General features: G+C 40.0%; 1 protein-coding gene across 2 annotated transcripts in view; it reads right to left on the bottom strand.

Annotated features, from left to right (window-relative positions):
* DOCK10 (dedicator of cytokinesis 10) overlaps positions 1-21320 on the bottom strand; it is a 130454-nt gene that overhangs the window by 66868 nt on the left and 42266 nt on the right. For both annotated transcript variants that reach the window (XM_010079425.1, XM_010079426.1), the window contains exons 4-9: positions 13125-13207; positions 8386-8458; positions 7936-8064; positions 7533-7667; positions 2644-2827; positions 928-1013 (exon numbers count right to left, since the gene is read on the bottom strand). In XM_010079425.1, coding sequence (XP_010077727.1) covers positions 928-1013; positions 2644-2827; positions 7533-7667; positions 7936-8064; positions 8386-8458; positions 13125-13207 — 690 coding nt within the window. The remainder of the gene's footprint in view (positions 1-927; positions 1014-2643; positions 2828-7532; positions 7668-7935; positions 8065-8385; positions 8459-13124; positions 13208-21320) is intronic.

The raw sequence follows: 21320 nt of genomic DNA, 5'->3' as shown, positions 1-21320 counted from the left end.
TAGCCTTGCAGACCACGAGATATCTTTAAGATACCTTTGAGATACCTGCATTAACTAAAACACTAGTAAGTGTCTATCCACAGCCAAAATGATCAGATACTACTGTTGCCCTTAATATATAAACTCAGTTACATTTTATCTGGTTGGTTGGCTGTTTTGTTCTTATTTTGTGTCTTTTAATTTTTTTTTTTTTTTTAAATTCTAGATCACCACTTTATATCTATGAATACAACCTACAGGAAAATGTAGACCAAATTCTGTCCTCGTTTGGATATACAGCTTTCAGTTCAAATCTGTGGGAGTAACATGCTCAACAACATTTGGCAGTGTAGATAGATAGTATCTGTAGTAGCTCACTGACAGAAGATTACAAACTGATTCATTCAAGAAAAAGCAGTGAAATAGTTCCAATCTAGCTTTTCATCAAAAAGCTTCTTAACACTGTCTACAATGATCTCATCCACTTGAAGCAGGTTATGAGACCCAGAGGACAAAATGCTTCCCCTGATACTGCACGCATCGTTCAATGGAATTACAGAAGGTGACGATCAGTTCATAGCCTGTTTCCTTGCAAGTCACACAGGAAATCTTGTCTCTCCAAGGGACAAACTCTTCTGAAATACACTTTAAAAAGAGTAAATATTTCAGAGATAACTGCAGGGACCAGACCTTTACTGACTTCACAGGTCTAAATCAAACCAGTCCAGGGAGCACCTACTTTCTTTACATCCAGTGGAGCTCTTCTCATTTAAACAAAGCTATCAGCTGTTCAGAAAGAAAACTACTCCTCTCATTTGTCACAGCTCTAACAATCTCTCTGCTCTATTTTCAAACCTTTCTCAATACTAGTGATCATCTATTGGCAGGAGTTTTTCACCTAGGTAGCATTTTCCACTAAGCTTGTAAAGATAAAATAACATCCATTACTTTTGCGAAGTCTGGGTGCAAGGTGTTCTCTGAAGAATCAGTCTCTTCTTGAGAGCAATCATAATTCAACGAAACTTCTGCAGGGTCTTGAAAAGAAGAAAATAATATGCAAATGTTTTTATTATACTTGCTATTACCACTGGGTTTTAAAAAAAATATATATTTATTCCTATGCTATTTCTTACTGTTCCCTTTAGTATCAGCAGGCTAACAAATGGAAGCGATACTAATGTAAACCTCTGTGCTCCTCAGCCTCATCCCCACCGGTGCTTCCTATAACTTTATATATTTAAGCTTTCAAACAAAAGGCCTGACTCTACTCAGTGAAATGTCTGACACATCCATCCACCCCAAATATTCATGCCCAGAACACAGACACCTTTCTTTGCTCTCTTGGTCCCTTCTTAGGCAACACCGAGGGTTTATGTCAACTGAAAGACTTTGGACTCCCAGTAGCCTTCAGTGGGGCAGGCAGGACCTTACCCTGGCTCTTTGGGAAGGGGTGGGACGCAGTCCAGACTCCACGAGCTGCAAATCCAGATCCAGAGGACATCACTTTACAGCAACCCCTTTGCTTTACTTAGCTCACCAGGGACCATTTTGCTTCACTAGGTAATTCAGCTCAATGTGAAATAAGTCATTACAGCCATTTAGGGCTCTTCTGCCAAGAAAGCATCATGGCTTTTGACAAGTTAACTCCATAGCACATTCCTGGTGCTTGTTATCAGGGTTATTAACCAGTAGAGACTTCTGTTTTCTGTTAGCTTTATGTCTTTGACCGTTTATGCACATATTTCTTCCTCTTTCATTAATATCCCTTGTGGGTGGGATCTTCAAAAGTACTTCTCTGATTCTGAAGTGCAAGTCTCTTGTGCCTCCAAATTATAGAAACATCTTTGGCTATATGAAGAGTATCCTGTCCCCTCAAAAACAGAATTTATTATAAACACCAGGCTAAAGCCTTCAATTAGCTCAGAACTTCCAAGATTCACATGCATGTGGATTCAAAGCTTTGATTCAGCTCAGAGCGCATGCAGTTCAGATCTGTATTAAGGTTTCCAGTGTTTTCAAGTCTTAGAATTTCAGCTGGGGTTAATCCAAACTGAACATGGATTTATTATGTGGAGGAATGAGTTACTGCCACATGAAGAGTGCAGTATAACAGAGCATCCAATTCTTTCTTCCACAGTGCAAGCATATTAAAACGCAAACTCACAAAAGCAAGAAATGAAAAGTCAATAAGCTTCCACGGAAAGAGCAATATACTACAGCTAGGATTTTTTAAACTATTAGCTCCATATTTTAAAGAAAACAAAACACTGGAAAAAGAACTGATCTAACCTCTCTCCAGCACAAAACTCTTTAAAACCTTTAGAACCCCAAGACAGTAAAACACAAGGTACTAGCAAGATCACCGACAGAGAGGACCATACTTGAAAAAGAGCTGCATGTGCAAAGCAGAGCCACTTCGCTCCTGCTGACCTTGTGGGGAGCAGCTTTACATCTCCCACAGCCTCTTGAAAATGATCTGTGGGGAGTTAGCTGACTTTCTGCAGGGATTGCCAAAAGACTGGTGCTGCTTCGTCAGAAATCAATAGGCGCAGAATCCATTACAGACTCAGGCAGTTAAAATGATTCAATAGTGGTATCTGAGGGTTCAATTTTTTTTTGCATTTGATTAAAAAAAACCCAATGCAAGAGACTATTCCCTCTTACCAAGTTTCAGATCAGTGAAATCTGCACTTTTCCTCTCTTGAATGGTTCCCTCTGGATTTATTTGCAGGATTTTGTTGAGAGTGAAAATCCAGTCATCCATATCCTGCTCATTTTCAGCTGCCAGCACAAAGTATGTGAGGTCATTCATTTTCAACTCAAAGGCATGTTTCCTAAGCCTGTTATTCTGTTGGAACAAAAGGAAAAGAAAAATAAACACTGGAACTAATTATAAAAAGGTACTGAAAAAGGCATCCATAAGATGAACGTATATATGGCCAGTCCTTAAAAATAATATTCAAGCAAAATTCAATGGCTTTAAAGAAAATCCAGGTAGCGTGATATTAACACAAATTTTGTCAACTTATTGTTGGGTTTTCATGCATCTAAGAGCTTCTATGGCCAAATACACATCTTCTATCTAGCCACAGAAATCTAAGGCTATGGATAATAACACTTCAAACTACAGTAGGGAATACCTCCCAGGTGGAATAACAAAAGACCTCTGATGGCAAAGTACAGCATTTCTACATGGGTTGTAGTTGTCTGGAGAGAATAACTCTGAAGCTGGAGTCTCCTACACCTTACCAACACACCAGACACTCAAAAAGATACTAAGTAGTGCTAAGTCATATGAATATTTGCTCAGTGGGAACAAGACTGAGTTCACCAAATTCAAACTAACAAGCAAGCAAAGTCAATGACTATTCCATTCTTGACTGCTGAGGTTGGACCTGAGTAGATCAAAGCTAAGCGTGAACAATTTATAAAATCTTCTGTTTCGAGATATTTATAGATGTTGCTAGCAAGCTACATAAAGGCAACAATTTCTGAGTATTTAACGAAGTTAGAAACATTGTGGTTAGAATAAGAACATTTTTACATCATTTTATTATTTTTATATTTTTTCTGAAAGACCTTCTAGGTGATATGAGTCTAAACTTGGAACAGAGATTAACCAGTAAATCTCCCCAGAAGATTGCAATAGGACAAATTCCTCCACATTACAATGGGTACCTCCCACTGCCACCTTTGTGTTAGAAGGATTTTAAAAACAACTGAGGTGATTTCAGCAATTCTTTGCAGGAGGTAAAAGGTGAGACATAGTGCTGTTCAGTCATTGCAATGCTATCTTTTTCAAGTATAGAATAAGATCCAATGTCCAGTATACTGGCAACAGACAGAGTTCCAAGAGCTGTTCTGTGTCACCAGATTTTCCTTCAGTAGATGGTTAATCCATTAATTTCTGTTTTAAGAATTAACAGGTGCTTAGTTACTTTAGCAGCTCAATAAATCTAATCAAAGTTATGTGATCTAATATAATATGCTTCATTCCTCAAATTTATCAAATTAGTGAGGCTTTTATCTCTTAGTCTTATGGAAGTAGTCACATCAATTGTCTCCTTGCTTAAATCTGAAAGAACACCGATGCATACTACCCCATATTACTTCATCAAACTTTTACAACCACTTACTACGGACATCAGTGCCACTGTTTTGTTTTCAATACTCCAGAAAATTGCACCACTTTGTTGACACATCTAACCTTGGAGTGATGCTGACAAATGAAAAACAATTCATCCACCCCATAACCGGCCATTTCACTCAGTTTTATTTTTCTTCATTAACAGTCTCAAATAACATGACAATGGTATCCTGTAGTTCTATTTACTATACTATTTTTTCAGCACAGTCCTATATTAATGAGTTACTAAGAATAGCTTCTAAGCCAGACGGTGAAATTATAGTGATATTTTTATTTAAGAGGAACAGAGGCAAAATCTGATACTGATTAGCAGAGGAGGAGACCAAGAACCCAAGACACTGAGAATAAAGTTCCATGAACTATTTTTTCCAGCAGCAGAGATGATTTAGAAGATTCCTACCCAATCTGTTGTTAATCACTTGCTCCAGTCCTTATACGACATGTCATGACCCAGCTCAGGAATCAGTTAAGACTGAACAATTTCTTCTGGAGCTACTCAGGTCAACAGAGTCAGTCAAATCTTGGCTTTTCAAACTGACTTGGGATTGTGCGTGTGTATGTCCACGTGTGTATGTTATTTTTCAGTTCTGCTACTGGAAATGCTCTTGGTAGGAAATAGTTTTCCTTTCAACTACTTCATTGAGGTGACTATTCTTTCATGGATATAAATTTTAGCTCACCCAACATATGGTAAGAATAGGGTTGGGTTTTGTAGCAATCCATTCTCAGGTGTCCAATATTTTTCTTGATCCTGAAATCACACTAATCCTCCAATCACTACATACATTCAAATTAATGTAAAACATGGACTAAAATATCACTGAAACCTGTTTTTACTGATATAAGATAAGAGCTTGACCAAGAGCTAGAAGTTGAATAAAACTATACCAAGAATCTTAGGTAGTGGCCATTCAAAACTTTCAGAGATAGATTATTTGTACAAATGGATTATGCATACTAATTTATGGACAATCTAAAAAGAAAAAATGCAACATTTCAATTAATCTTCAGAGAATAGAAAGAGCATTAAGATGAATGCATTTCTTGTCTGTATTATGTACTTCCCCTTACAGACATGGCCAAGGTCTTTAAATCAGGTACTGTAACACTATTAGACGTTATCTAATAGAGCAATACATCTCGCATGTTGAATCTTAAGAACATTAGGGCAGGAAAACTTCAATATCCACTTTTTCATCTGCACTTCAGATTTCTGGCAAGCAGATGAGATCTACAGCAAAGTCTTTGCTTCAAATCTGAAGCCAACTATTTGCTTCCTGATCTGTTAACAGGAAAAAAAAAAAGTACCATTTCTCTGTTTGCTTCTCTTTAAGTCCTTCCATATGGTACGTGGACCTTGAGGTTGACTTGTACTCTTCAACACTTATTTTCAAGTTTAAAATTTCTTCCAGAAGGAAATGCAAGATTCAAAAAGAAACTATGGATGAGCTATAAATGAAACATCAGGCTAAGTCTAATGCCTGCAGGGTCATTCCTCCAAAATAACAGAATTCTTCTGGAAGTATTTTGTATTATATCTGGAGAAGATTTCTCCAGGATGTTTACTACAATTTGGATATTCAACCTCTATCAAACAGGAGCTCAAAGTCATTCACAGAGAGTTAAATGATTTACAATGGTATTAAAACACATTAAATCAGAGCTTTCACATCACAGTTTTCCTCTAAATCAGTTTTACCCAACTCTTTCTCCACATTCCATGGTCTCCCTGTTTCCAGCAACTCTAAGTCAGGCTTTGATCTTCAGCCGTATGATTCCAAGTTCATCATAGGCGTTAATAGCTGATGATACTTCCCTCATACCCCCTTCGCTAAGACTCTCACTTTTCGCTAATGAAGGTAGCTCATAAATTAATGCATCCGATTTTAAATATCAGTCAAAGAACAATCACAAAACTAGTCTCTGGGGGCAGGCGAGAGGAGAACATACAGTTCTGGCTGGGAAAATCTGCAGGAATACTGTAGATTTAGAAGGCAGCTGTCAAAGTTCAGGAGGACGATTTCAAAGGTTTATTGAGCTTTTTTGTCAGAGCTTAGTCAAAAAGGCTAGAAATCTTGCAGACAAGATATTTCTGCTATCACGGAGTGTCATCAAAAACAACACAGCAGAACAGGCACCCTCTGGGACAGCACTAAATCTGTACCTAAAACCACACCATGGGCATGTTCAAGGCTTAACTAGACTTCTGGCCAAGACCTGTCTTAAAAGAAAGCACACACTGCTGGTAAGCAAGAGCAAGCAGCAATTTCTAAACAGGATTTATTTATTAGGATCTTCCCTATGGCTTCTGACACACTTCCAAGCTACCTGTCAGGGTCTTTCAAGCCGACAGACTGACACACGCAAACCTCATTGTCCTTCTACCTATTTATCTCCATACTGTCCTACCCCTGTTTGAACAAAGCAGCACTCTTTTTGAACTACACAGGGGAAACAGCTATTCCCTACAGAGCTGGGGCTTGTTCCCAGAGCGAATGACTCCCTGATTATTTTTCTTGCTCCAAAAGACCTGTTTAGAAGTGAGGGAGAGACTTCCCAAGCAACAAAAGCTTGTGTTTATCAGGGGTCTTCCCTTGCATTACATGAAAGGTTTCTTTCAAAGCATCCCTCAAATCAGTCTGCACTAGCACTGCTACCAATCTTTACCGGTTAAGTAGTAAAGAATAAAGTATAACCAAAAAACCAAGGAACTTCCTTATTTAGTGACACATGGAGCTAGATCAGCCACATAGTATCCAAGATAACATCTTGTTTAGAATGGAAAGAAAAAAAAAAAGAAAAAAATATAAACAAATTAATAGAATTAGAGGAAAGGCAGAGCAAAAGGGAGAAAAAAAAAAGCTACAAACTCAATCTTAAGGAGAAAAAAAAAAAAGGTGGTGTCAGACATTTCTGGCTATTTATTTTTCCAAGCCACAATAATCAATAAGCCTACCTGCTGCCATTAAGACTCTCTTATCACCTTCAAAAGTGATGATCCTCAAGGAGGCTCAGCATACAGGATTAATTTACCGCTTGCCCAACAGCTGATGCTTTGTAACCCAAGTCTCTTTAACCCACTACAAGCAAGCATGTTCTTAGCAAGCATGAGGTAAAATCTGGCAGCTAAGAAAATAATTTCAGTGAAAAGAAACATTTTCTGTTATTTTTCCTCATGTGTGCCATGGGAAGGAGCATATGCATGATCCACTACCATAATTCAACTGCAGTTTTTGTAACCTATCAGTCTGAGCACTTTCACCAATTTAAAGAGCAAAACTAATGGTGTTTTCACTTCATGAAGCTGCTAACGAGACCACTATTACATTAATGTGCATGTTCTTGTACTTGTCTTTTTAAATTTTTCTGACACCCAAACAACACAACGAAATAAATTGAAACTTACCTGTACCACTCCGGTACAAGAATCCAAGAAAATACATCCCTTTGGCTCCTTGGATATTTTTTCATCTTTATAAAAATTCATAATATATGAGTTATCTGACAACTGTGTCAGCTGGAAGTAGCGCTTTTTGAATGACTGAAGTAGGGGGAAAAAAATCAATGAGAATTGTTAGTGCAAATTATTTTCACTGATACTTTATTCACAGGGTTTAAATAATAGGCAACTCCCAACTGCACGCCAGTCGCTCTATTTTGCAGACAACTGCAATATTGCTTTACTATTATTTAAAGCAATGTAATCAAACCTGCGATATAAACAGCTAAATGACAATGGCAAACAACTGTGCCTCTGTGGGGGATATAAATCTGAATGGAATAAAGAAAGAATAATGCTGTCCCCTTACCCGAACAGTAATGCTATTGTTTACAGTGCTGTTGAAATTCCCTTTATAAAGCCACCCAGACTTGTAAACTCCTGTTGCTAATCCTCCTCCTCCACCACCACCTTTTGAAGATGAGTGGGATGTTGTATCCTGTATGAAAGACATGATTAATATTGCATAGGCTTGCTTTTTGAATTCTAAGATGAAAGAAAACTGTAGTATGTGAATATCTGCTTGACAACAAATAATTATTCTTTCATTCCTTTTAAAATAAGACGTTATTAATATGCCTGCTGAGCACATGATAACATAAGAAACAAAGCTGTTCCATTAACTTTAGTTATTTAAAATATGAAATATTTTATAGAAGATAACAAGTCTATTATAATTTTTTATTTGCTATTAAAGCAATAAATAACTCTTCCCCAGGAGAAAAAAAAAAAACCAAACACCAAAAACCAGAATACATACTTCATCCTTATCCACATCTTCATGATCAATTTCAAAGGAATGTGATGGCAGTTTCTCTGGTCTACATTCATGTCTGGGAGGGGAGGAAAAATGTCTGTAATTTTTTTTTTTTTTAGTAATAATTTACCTGCTATTTCAGGGAGGCAACCATCCCGAGCCCCCACGGCATCTTCAGTACACCTATTGCTGTGATCCTATTACCTCCTTTAAAAATCACTACAGTTTCAAAACATAACTTTTTTTCTTAAGCCCCATGTATCTTTTTTTTTTTTTTTCAACAGTATGAAGTTGCAACGGTTCCATACAAACGATGAAATACCCCTTCTTGTTCTCTTCACTGCTCTTCCACCACAACAGGCAACACAACCCAGCTTCCAAAGAGATATCCCATTTAAGGCTGTCAAATGAAGGAGAATGAACTCTTTAATAACTTTTTCTAACCAAGAACATTAGAACATTCAGCTTAAAGCTTCTATGCTTCCTCAACATTTCAAGATATTTTTTACTGTTCAATATGATGAGCACAGCCTTAAAGTAATTTTTAAAAATACACAGCTGTCTTTTTGACATGGTGCCATTTAAGATCTTCATATTGTGGACTTAAACCAAAGCTGAACATGAAAAAGCAAAGCACTTAAGCACTTGCTTAATTCTAAGCACATAAGTAATTGTACTTAGGCCCAGAGTACTCTGCATGTTGCAGAATTAAACCTTAAGCAACAGCCAAAAACACATGATAAAAATTCAAATATATTTTTAAACGTATTAAAAATAGATTGTTATGTGGCCTGAGAAATGCCAGCATGGTTTTCAAATTCCTGAGGATTACAAACCTCATTTTGGACATCTTCAGTTATCATAGGAAAACCTACAAAAGCTGACATGCTAAAAGCCATCATTATGAGGAAGACTGACTTTTCCAGAACTTACTTGCATTACCCAGCCTGAGAACAGGAACAGAGTAACACTACTCTCTACTGTGCAAGGAAGCAAATCCACACAGAAGTTGAGAAACCACGCGCTCCTAAACTAGTTTCCTCTCTCAGCTTAGCAAACTTTAGCCCACACTAGCACATAATATTAAACGTCACTAACATAAAGAAAAAAAAAAGTGGTAACTTTGACGCTTTTCATTTTCTATTCATTCATTAACAAGTTACAGATTAGGAAAATCAGAGCAATGACCAAATACCTCTCTTCTCTTCACTTTCCCTATTTCCACATCAGTGTTCCCAGGACGTGACTACCCCTCTGCAACTGAAGACAGCGTTTCAGCAGAGCCAGGAGAACCAAGTGAAGCAGAACATAGGAGTGTTTTATTATCTCTTCCAGTTTGTTCTGGTTTCAGTGTTTGTCTAATTTTTGTTTGTCTAATCTATTGACATCTTTGACATCTATAAAAGCATCAATATTCAGAATATTTGTGACGGAAATCCATTGCAGGTTTTACAATGCAACCAAGGGCAGCTGTTAAAAATTGTTGCACACTCCCTCCCTCCCACCTAAAAGAACCCCAAACCAAAAATCTCAAGCCAAATCCCATCTTTTACAAAAACCACCCTTTAAGCCTGCACATTTTTATACCAAAACCCTACTGGCTCATTCATTATTCAGAGCTGTAAGTGCACCCCAGTGCTCCTGGGGTGATGTGTAGGCAGGCTGACTGATGCTCTGTGGCCACACATGGACAGACAACACTATGGCACACATCTGTTCGAGGATCTGCACCAGGAACAAGACAAGTTAATCAACTACTGAAAAAAAATCCCCAAACCAAAAACCTAACCCTAATGCCCTTGATGCTACTGGGGAGAGGAAGGAGTCAGAAATCAGCTGGATTAGCAGGGTGCCGACCCCTCACCATATGACACAGCAATCTGCTTCCTCTGCCGCTCCACAGTCAGAGAGCCAGCCTGTCCCACCAAACCACAGCCCGAGAGCCAGCCTGTCCCACCAAACCACAGCCCTTCCACAACCCTGGGTACATGAGGAGTTTCTTAGAAAGAAGGAAGTCTGTCCTCTCAGCAGAGCTATAAAAGAAATCGAAAAGGACAGACCACTGCTGCTTCAGGTGTCAGATCTCACTGACCACCCATGGAATACTCATCCACTCAGACCTCTGGGTCATTCTCCACAGAAGACAGTTTTCCCCTCCTTGGATGGGAATCCTTTTGGGCACTCTCGTCATCATTCCAGGGCAGGCAGATAAAGCACAGTAAGGACGTGATCCTGCTTGGTATACCCTCTTTTCTCTGCCCACTGCCTCTTTAGACCCATATGAAGATGCAGATTCCATGGGACCAGACCCGAAATATCTATCAAATGTTACAGGTCTTCTACAGATGACAGTAAAAACTTTGCTAATGAATATTTCTGTTCCCAGACACAGTGCCGCCACAGCACACACTAAGAAACCCTTCTTGTTCCTCCATGCTTCCACTTGCTCAAAAAAGCAAGAACATACCAGCACAAAGCATAAAAAATGGGGTAAAAAGAGGTAGTGAGAACTCACAGAGAGGAATTTAAGGGGTAGAAAGACCCGAGAAAAACCTCAAAGGAGGAACACACTCAGAGAAAAACTAAAGCATTTGCCAAACATTTTGGTCATGTTGTGCTCTCCCCTTGTGCCACAGCACTATTGCAGTAGAATTGCACCATGGACATATTGAGTCCTCACCGCCTGCCCCAGGTGCTGGCATCACAGTGCAGACGCTTCCCAGGCAGAAAGGGGCAGTATTCAAAAAGGATAACTTCGACATCTGATAAAAATCTGCAACCCAGGCAGCCATTACTAGACACACTGTACGACTGTGTGAAACAGCACGGCATGGCCGCACGTACAAACAAGTATGAAGTCCTACAGCGCTGCTGAAGACTGCCGAGCCCCAATTTGTGTGTTTCTAAATAGGACAGTCCACAGGAAGGTTCAGCACACCCTCAGGGAATGGAATTACTTTGGCCACAGTTAGATCTAGTATTGTAAATGAGGTTCCTTTCTCATGACGCAAAGCTGAACACTTAACACTCATCCAATGATTTCCTATAAAGGAATTGATACAACAGTATGCTCAGATTTCTGCGACAGCAGTTTTGCACAAACTAAACAAAAAACTGTTGAAACTGGGCATCCAGAGCTGTTGACAGCAAGATAAAATATGATGACAAGGCCGTATCAAAGCCACTTTATTTTTAATGAGGAAATTTAGTCTAAAGCACTGTACTTCACAATATGCACGTGCAAAACAAGGTCCATTGATGCTGGAGTGGCTGAAAATGGTGTGCCAGGAGGTGGACTCCAAACCAGCTCTTTTAAGGTATGTTAAGCTCAAAAGCTACAGCACCTTTCAGTAAACAAAATACAGACACTCCTGCTATAACTTTGCTTCTGAAACACCAACCAGTGCTGCATCCAAACCCTTCCCGAGTGGTACGCTCTGATGCAAGACAAAACAAGACCTGTTTTGTTATAATCCTCTCCGCAAGGGGGAAAAAAAGTAAGATGTGAGACACCATAACACCCTTGGAGCATGAGGTCATGAATGCAAGTCATATTAAGGACCACATTAAAATAACTTTCACTGAAGAGGATGCACATAATCAGCTAAAATGTACTTTTGTGCAGAGTAATGCAACCACGTCTGTCAAATGCATATTTCATTAAAATGAAGATGCCTAAGGTTAAATGGAAAACCGTTGTGCTGCAAACATTTTTCTTGAGCACTAAATGCATTAATACAACAATCAGTACACTGGGTACTTAAGAAAATGTATGTTTATAATCTCTGATTAGCAAAATTGCTCTTAATGGCTCTTTGTACTACCATATTCACTTTCCACAAAAATACCAACATACAAGACAGAATGCAGATGTGAGGGAAGGCTCGCAGTACAAAACCCTCTGAACACAGTGTCTAAAGGGACCATAAGAATCAGTTTATCAATTCCTGCAACAATATGTTCAGTTCATACTAGTTTCCATCCAACCCAAGCCTGGAGCACCCGTTCCTGTGTTATGTACACATTTTAATGCCTCGAATTCCAGGAAAGGAGGCAGTGATACAGCTCGTTTGGGCATTCAGTGATTTCATTAATGACTCCCTAAAACAGTCCTCAGGCCACAGGGTACAAACCTGCCAGAAACAGGAGTATGGGTAGAAACCCATGCATGAAGGAACAAGCACCAAACTCTTAATTTCTTTCCACTCAAGTCACAGAACTTGTTCCTTCTCTTCCCAGCACCTTCACACTGATTTTAACGTACTGTCTCAAAGGACAGAAGGGATGCTTGCTTACCCAGACACCTGCACGTTTCTGCAGCCTTGTGTGACCAGTGCTGCTACAGTACAGCGATAAAGTACTTGGTGAAATCCTGCTCCTCTAGCACACAGGGTAACGAAAAGCAGAATCAATCCCAGCTAAAGGTGAGTGACATTTACGCATTATCAAGGAAAATGGCAAGCCAGCTTTCCTGTATCAACTGTGCTTTCAATATGCAAATGTGCTTCTAAGGACTGGAATCAACACTAATAGAGTTTGTTGATACTAGTGAATTCTGCAGAGTCTTGAACTTTTGCTGGAGGACCTTTTCTTCCCCTTTTTAAAAATGCAAGGCACAATAAATACGGTAAATACAAGAAGAGCATATAAGACAAAGGAAAGTGCAAATATGGACAAAGCTCAAAGTTGACACAAATGTAATAGGAAAAAATAAAAAAAGAAGAACTTATGTTAGATCTTACTGTGGTAAGTGTCGGAAGTCTTCTGAATACTGTTCATACTTGTAGTTCACAACATGCCACTGGGAACTGTAGTATTTACAAGCCTAAAGACAAAAAACACAAACAACAACAACAATAACAATAGAATTACTACAACTGGTTAGACTCAAGAAGGCTAGAGAACCAAAAAAGATCTGAGGGAGTCCTTTGTGCTAGAGAACATAATTCTTCTCTTTTATAGCTGCGTGCAGTTCTTAAAGGAAAGTCAGAGTCATATGTTTGCACATTTTAAAGCACAATTTCCCTTTTAAATCAAATGTACTGAATTATACAAGACAGAGAAGGGGGCTGATGGCAATTTAACATGCTTTACGGAGCCTCATCTACTCTGTATGAAGTATCATTAAATCATATCACTAACTGCCTCAAAAGACACTACCTAGCTTAAGCCTGACTTTCTCCATCGACATTAATGATACATTTTTTGTTTGCATCCTGCTTCAAGCCTTCCATTGTAAATACATTTGCCCTGCTCCTTTTACTCCCTCTTGTTGCAGCACAAGCCCTCTACTTCTTGTTCTGCCCTTGCAGTTTTTACTTTCTAAAAAGTTTTTTGCTGGTTTTGCATTCATCTTTTGAACTGTTCTTAATATATCAATCTCCCTTAAATAAGGGAACCAGACTATACTGAAGGGCTTTGCTATGCTGTCAAATAGACCAGGATAACTCCGAGACTTACTCGATGCTGAACTTCTATCAATGCAACTAAAAACAACATGACCTTTTTAAAGGCAACAAGATGCATGAAATATGTACAGTTATTGATAAGGTACACATCTACAACAAGAACAATGGCACAATGTCAGAATTTCCAGTAATTCTTACTACAGAGTGTAAAATGCAAACTGACACTTGCGCAGTATGCTGAAGAATTTACCCCAATATTGCATTATTTTCTCCCCACACTCCATCTGAACATTTGCACCAGTCCATGTGAGATGGACAGGAAGAAAGAGAGGGATCAAGCCCAAAACCTAACTGCAGAAGCTGCTGCCCAAGACCATAGGGAAAAAGAGGCATGTCAGGAAGGAAAATAGTGGGGATCTACAGTAGAGAGATCAGCAGCATTGAAAGGAATCTGGGGTGGGAACAGGGAAGTCTCACAGAAAGGCATGGGAAGGATGAGACTCCAGGGGACAATGAGAATGGAATAAAGGATAGATCAAAGATATTTAAAGACCAAAAGCTACACAGAGAAAGTGGAGGAAAAGGCAACAAAGTGACAGAATAAGTTAGTATTCCTCCAACTGGGAGTGTTCCCTCTCTTCCCTGCCAGCCTCTTCTGCAACTCCCATGGGAGTCATTGCTTGCACAGCGGTGTCTGACTTGGAGGGACAGAGAGGATTATCAAGTTGCAGGAGAAAAAACTGAGATGGGCTGCAAAGTTAAAGGTGGTGCTTTCTAAATTACTCAGCATTGGCTTAACAAACATCCTTTTTAAATCTTGAATAAAACATGCAGAGTACGTAACAAATTAATTTAGGAAGTCATCTTGGGTGTGGTCACAGTCTTCTGTGACAGCTTTATTTGTTTTGGAGTTTGGAAAAGGTGGCAAGGAAGTGGATACACATTTATAGGCAGTTCTCTCCAACCCTGACACTGCACTGAGCAGTTCAGCCCAGCCAAAGGCAGTCTGCAGTAAACACACTCCATGTGGATCTGGCATCTACTTTCTGGTCTGACATAAACCCTCATCTTACAGAATGCAGAGTAAAGTGTGACCACTAGACAACATAAAATAATCAGATATTCTCTGAGAATGAACATAATACTAGAGCATTATAACTGACTCTGTGCCTTGCAGGGCCAGGTCCAAAGCCTGCCCCTGACAACCATGTTCCTACACCACTTCAACACTGTTTGCACTTTGCCTTTGAAAAGAGAGGAAAAAAATCAACCAACCAACCAAACACCAAATAAACCAAGCAACCCAAACCCAACCTTTCTGTTTTGTGAATCTTCACCAAATGACTTGGTCACTCTTGTACTTGGGTGATCTAAGTTTTAGTTAGAACTACTCAACAGTCACCTGAGCTATAAGAAGAGTCTTACCCCAACAACATATACTCTGTTCTACATGAGCCAATGAAAAGCACATACACTGAGTGTTGTGAGGATGAGCAGATGAGCACAGACCCTCCAATTCACACTTCACTCACTTTCTACTTGGCAAACATCAACCAACCGAACCTTCTACAGAGAGGACCGCTTTTTCCCTGTGGTACTTTCATTAGTAAGTATTCTACTTAACAGATGCAATTAAAGCCCATAGAGAATTCTCAATGTAGGCTTTTATTGCAAACATTATAGGCTGATGTGTTCAAAAAAACAGTTGTGAATAACATATAGAGCAGGCCACAGTACTTTAGCTTGTAACTATAAAGGTTTGTTGTGCTCCTCCAAGAAAAAGCTAATCAAAATAAAAATCAAAAGGGACAAGCAGCACATTCAAGTATCATTCAGTTAATTCACAAAAGGCAAACCAATTCAGTGCAACAGCTAATGCTGTGCTTGAACTAGCTTGTTGCAGCCACCTATTGTAAACTAGTTCTGAAAAAAAAAAAAAAAAGTTACAGCATTTTCTCTTCAGAATATCCCAACTAAAAATTGAATACTTCTGCTAGCTGTACTGACTTTTTATTTCCAATTTAAAAAAATCATTATTATTGGAAATGGAATTTTAACAACGAGGAAAAATACCTGTGAACCTGATTTGAGGAGCAAGAAAAACCTTTCTAGAGGCAGAGATTTCATCAAGAAGCCTGAGCTGGATCCTACTGTTACTGGCAAAGAACAGAGGCACCAGCACAGGGGCTGTTGAGCTCAAGCGGACTGTGGGGAAGAAAAAATAGAGATGGAGAAAAGGAAGATTTGGGATGTGGGAAGGTTGGCACATGTTTGCATGAACCTGCACAGCCTGTTCCCAAGGGTCCTGTCACAGAATCACAGAATGTTAGAGATTAGAAGGGACGTCGAAAGATCATCTAGTCCAATCCCCCTGCCGGAGCAGGAACACCTAGATCAGATCACACAGGAACGCATCCAGGTGGGCTTTGAATGTCTCCAGAGAAGGAGACTCCACAACCTCTCTGGGCAGCCTGTTCCAGTGCTCTGTCACCCTCACCATGAAGAAGTTTTTCCTCATATTCAAGTGGAACCTCCTGTGTTCCAGCTTGAACCCATTGCCCCTTGTCCTATCACTAGATGTCACAGAGAAGAGCCTGGCTCCATCCTCCTGACACTCACCCTTTACGTATTTATAAACATTGATTAGGTCACCCCTCAGTCTCCTCTTTTCCAAGCTAAAGAGACCCAGCTCCCTCAGCCTTTCCTCAGCAGGGAGATGCTCCATTCCCTTCATCATCTTTGTGGCTCTGCGCTGGACTCTCTCCAGCAGTTCCCTGTCCCTCTTGAACTGAGGGGCCCAGAACTGGACACAATATTCCAGATGCGGTCTCACCAGGGCAGAGTAGAGGGGGAGGAGAACCTCTCTTGACCTACTGACCACCCCCCTTCTGATACACCCCAGGATGCCATTGGCCTTCTTGGCCACGAAGGCAAATTCAGGTCATTTCTTTTCTTTTTTTCTTGTTGCCCAGCTGGCCTAATTTTTCCTTAGAGAGACAGATAATCCTGCAAGTTTTTTCCAGCTGTAACTTCTTAGTGCTGGTTCTGGTGATGACAGCATGATGGCCACCACAGTGAGAGAGGGACTTAAAGATTTACCCTGCAATGCAAATAAACCTTTTGAAGGGAGAAAGAAAAAAAAAAAAAAAAAAAAAAAGAGAGAGAATGGGAAGTGAGAGAAACACAAATGAAGCAAACACCTTGAAACATTTGAAAGCAACTTCCCTGCTTATATTGTCTCTACGATAGTGCTAGTTACGTGGTGTTCAGAAATACTGATGCACATATGATAAAAGTAATTTGTGGAACAGCTGGGCTTCTTGCAGAAGAACTGCATCGCACAGAGCAATCCTGCCACCTCACTCACCCTTGACGAGTGGCTGTTTCTGAGGTGGAAAGCAGGGGATGTTGAACAAGGAAGAGCAAGCCCATGCAAGAGCTTGGAAACCAAAAGCAAAGACCTTCCAGAGCTGGATGGGGACATGGTGCTAAAGGGGAAGCTGCAGAGATGGCTCTGCACTCTGCCCCGTGACCGGGGACATGCACAGCACTGCTCATAAAGCCCTCCCAACCGCTTCTACCTCCTCTGACCTCTGCTGCGACAACCAAAGGCAGCATGTGTGGATTTGGGAAGGTGGTGTGATCACCCTGGCTTGAAATTCAGCCTTCCACCCCTACCCCTGCTCCCTTACGCCCATGACAAGAATGGCAGCGTCATGACCAGCTGCTAGCAACCTGGACCTTCGTTTTGGGGCTCTCAAAACTGTCTCCAAATTAACACAGTTCACGCTTATAATAAAGTCCAGTGACACAGCAGCGTAACAAACCAAATGTTAAAACACAGTATTATTTTAAAGTATTAAACATTTTAAAAAAGTATTTATCTCTTGTGTTATCAAAAGACCCGCTGTCCTTTAATAATATATGTCATTGCCCTGACACCACAGCTCTTTGAAGTCCTGGAAGCAATTAGATTCTGAACTTGGGGAAATCCACACCATGATAAGCAATAATAAAACTTTGTGACATTTATCAATGAAAAGGAGCCAAGACTGGGGTGCAGGAAAGCTCATTCTCAATAGCTCTCCTCAGCAAGCTTGCTTCTTCATTGTCCTCATCTTTAAGAGTAATTTCCATAAGTCAAAACACCACAATTTGACACCAAATATAAGTTTGCTAAGCCAGTTTAAATAATACTGCACACGCAGAGTGCCATTAGTACATTCTGCTATGGGTTTACCTTGAACTCCCTCACTCGATGCGCTGGCACATTCCTAATGTCACACGCGGACACAGTCAGGTCACACATGCCATTAATAACCAGCCTCAGCTCCCAGGCTTTTTCCAACAGGTTGCTAAGATGACAACTGCCTAGATGTCCATGATTTGAAAGAGGCAATTGGCTCTACAATGACTTTTAAAGATACAAGCACACTCAAACACAGCTCAAGAGTACCAGCAGATTTCTGAAGGAGATGGAGCTGACTTGAACCTCTGCAAGCTGGCTCTTTGATAACACTGACAAGCCCCAAACTAGCCCATCTGCACGATGGCAGGCAATCGACCTCAGGGACCAGTAAGAAGCACACATCAGAAAGATGGTAGCAATACGATTTTAAGAACACAACATGAACTCCACTGCCTTTGCTAGAATATGGACAAGACCACTAGTGATGGAACTTGTGAGCTGATCCAAGGCCCAGCAAGTCCCCAGAGGATCCCTTCCTGCGGCAGCCGTCACCGCTGGATCAGACTCCTGGAGCAAACAGGATGGGTCAGGAGGTACCTGGTCTCCCTGGGAGGGAGGGATGAGACAGCTTCTCAAAGTTTCGTCTGGGCTTGTTTTCCACAATTACACTGTAAAACCTAGGGAAGCTTCTACAGCAAGCTGCTCCGTCCTCCTCCTGCCCAGCACAGCTCCTGGCACAGCCCTCCTCATCCATGGGACCACCCCCGCTGCAAACATGCTTCCAAAAAACATATCCGAATAGCCCCTATCATTTTTGGAGGGATCATCTGCTTTAAACTCATTTAAGAAAGGACAGTTGACACCCAATATTACTTTCTGGATTTTTTTTCCATATACACCTAAAATTTCATTCATATAGATACACACACACACACACACAGTGTGCATGTGTGCATATACACATGCGTGCTTTCTGAAAATACTGACTTGATGCAAACCAATATAGGATTAAATATGTTGCAATTAGACAGCTTAAGTTCCTCAAATTAAATATACCTTTGAATTGCAAAATGCACTATCCCCTTATATTTCCAAACGAAATGTGGGAAAAATCTCAAGGATTGTCATTTGATCTGCATAGTCAGGAACACAGAGTCAGGAAAGGTGATATTAGGCATGTTTTCAATGTCTAAAAGGAAGAATTTTATTTTGTTTTTTTCTGGAGTGAATATTTCTATTTGCCAAAATTATAGACCATGAGGACAATGCTGACTGGCATAAATACATCCAGCAGACTCTGTGAGGAGTGAGAGTATTTGGGAGGAAACAGTATGGTACAGTACAGAATTCAAGCACGTCTGGAGTACTTAAAAAAAATAAACACTGAAGACAATTTTATTCTGGTTTTAAAAGTTTCTGGAGACTTCTCCTTTCTTGGAACCTAATTTAGTTACTCAAGCTCCAAGTTAAGATGGAAAAATCCACAAGAAAAATATCCTAAAACAACTACAGGTATAGGAATGCTTGATTCACAAAGTATTACCTTTAAAATATACCTAATAATTAGACACAAATTAATAAAGGGACTCAGATATTACCCAATGATAAAATTTAAAATATTTATTCTCTTTGCATCCTACTGAAAATATTTAGTTATCAAAGCACTATTTATTTATTCAAGTCACGTTAATTTTATTTTTTAAATTTTCATTTTATGGTTTCAGCAGAAAGAAAGTAAATTCTTTTGCCTCACCTATTACCATAACATCTGAACATCACCAATGGTGAAAGTTTTTAGTTACTGAGGAATCTAAAGCAGTATTAAGAGAACTGAATTAGACAACTGGGACACAAACCTTCCACTACAGGTGCACAGCATCAAATGCCATCCATACTGAAAGCTTTCCTCAGCAACATCAGCCTCATCTTTCTTCACCTGCATTCATAAACCAATATTGCACAGGCAATCAAGTCATCCTGGTGTGCCTGTAAGTACTGTTTACGATCACTTGAGCAAAGGGAATCTGATCAAATCCTCAAGCTGTCCTATGTGTGGATTTTGGTAAGGGCTGGAAAATAAAACCAACCTGATCCTTGAAGGACTCTAGCAATGAAAGAGCTAGAGGTGGAAGTAAAGTCTTCCTACTGTCACTACTAGGAAATAAACACTCAGGAAGACACAGACAGGGTTTTAAGACATTATCACAGACTTCTGACAACCCTGTTGAATGACCTGGCAGTACCTTATAGACAAGGCCATCTGAACACCATTAAATGTCCAGAAGGATGAGATGGGATATCATGGGCCTGAGCTCTTGAAAAAATTTCAGTACCACGTCCTCACATTGCATCATATGAAGAATACTAGTTTCAGCTTCAACAGCAGACCCTTCATTTGTAGTTAACTGACTTGCTCTGTGTCTTCAGTGAGATGAAGCTGTACATTCCCTCTGTATAGCTTCCCCAACAGACCGATCAGGAATTAAGACACTTGATCTTGGGTTGTAACAAGTCTAGTGGACCAACAAGACAATGTCAGTATGTACAAGACGGATGCCTTCACTGTTCATGATATCATAGTATATTTGAAGAAAAAGAAGGCTACTTCACTGAGAAAAGTGTTGGCTTTTTCACAGCTCTAAAAAAGAAGTGAAGGTCACAAACTCCACCGCTGAACATGTATGCAGAAGTGCTGAACACCAGCCTGGAACACAAGAGACTGCTGCTGGGTCAGTGCAGATTTGTGCAGCTGCTGCAGCGGACTACAATCACAGATCTTCACAGCACCCCATACCCAGTTTTACTTAATTTTGGACCAGAAACCATCCTCTTCCTGGAGCTTAATATATTTTAAATATAACTTTGGCTTTGTAGCAAAGTGGAACATATGCATTTCTACTTTAAAAGAGAGTCTTATCCTGCTACTATTCCATGTGCATGCTTAGTTCTGTAGTACTGTTTTTTTCCACTGCTTTGCTCCTCTCCCCACCTCCCCTTGGCTCACTGGCATTGTAGAGGAAGCTAATAGACGTGCTCAATATGTATTTTAACAGGTTGTCATTAGCATCCCCTTGGAGTACTCAGCTGTAATGGTTCCCAGACACTGTGTACTATGTTCCATTTTTAGACCCACCACTTTCTCTGTAAAAACATGAGCACAATGCTGGCCTTGCAACTTGTGGAACCGTAAAGTAAAAAGCAGACCCCAAAGTGCTGAAAGGGCAGTGTCATTTCTGGGAAGGTAGATAATTCCACAAGCTATGTTATCTTTTAACCCTACTGTCAGCTTAAGAAAGATGGCGAAGTGCAGGCGATTTGAGCTGGCAGTAAGTTGTTATTGC

This window comes from Pterocles gutturalis, unplaced genomic scaffold (assembly GCF_000699245.1).
Source record: "Pterocles gutturalis isolate BGI_N339 unplaced genomic scaffold, ASM69924v1 scaffold169, whole genome shotgun sequence".
NCBI lineage: Eukaryota > Metazoa > Chordata > Aves > Pterocliformes > Pteroclidae > Pterocles > Pterocles gutturalis.
This window is presented reverse-complemented; position numbering and strand designations above follow the sequence as displayed.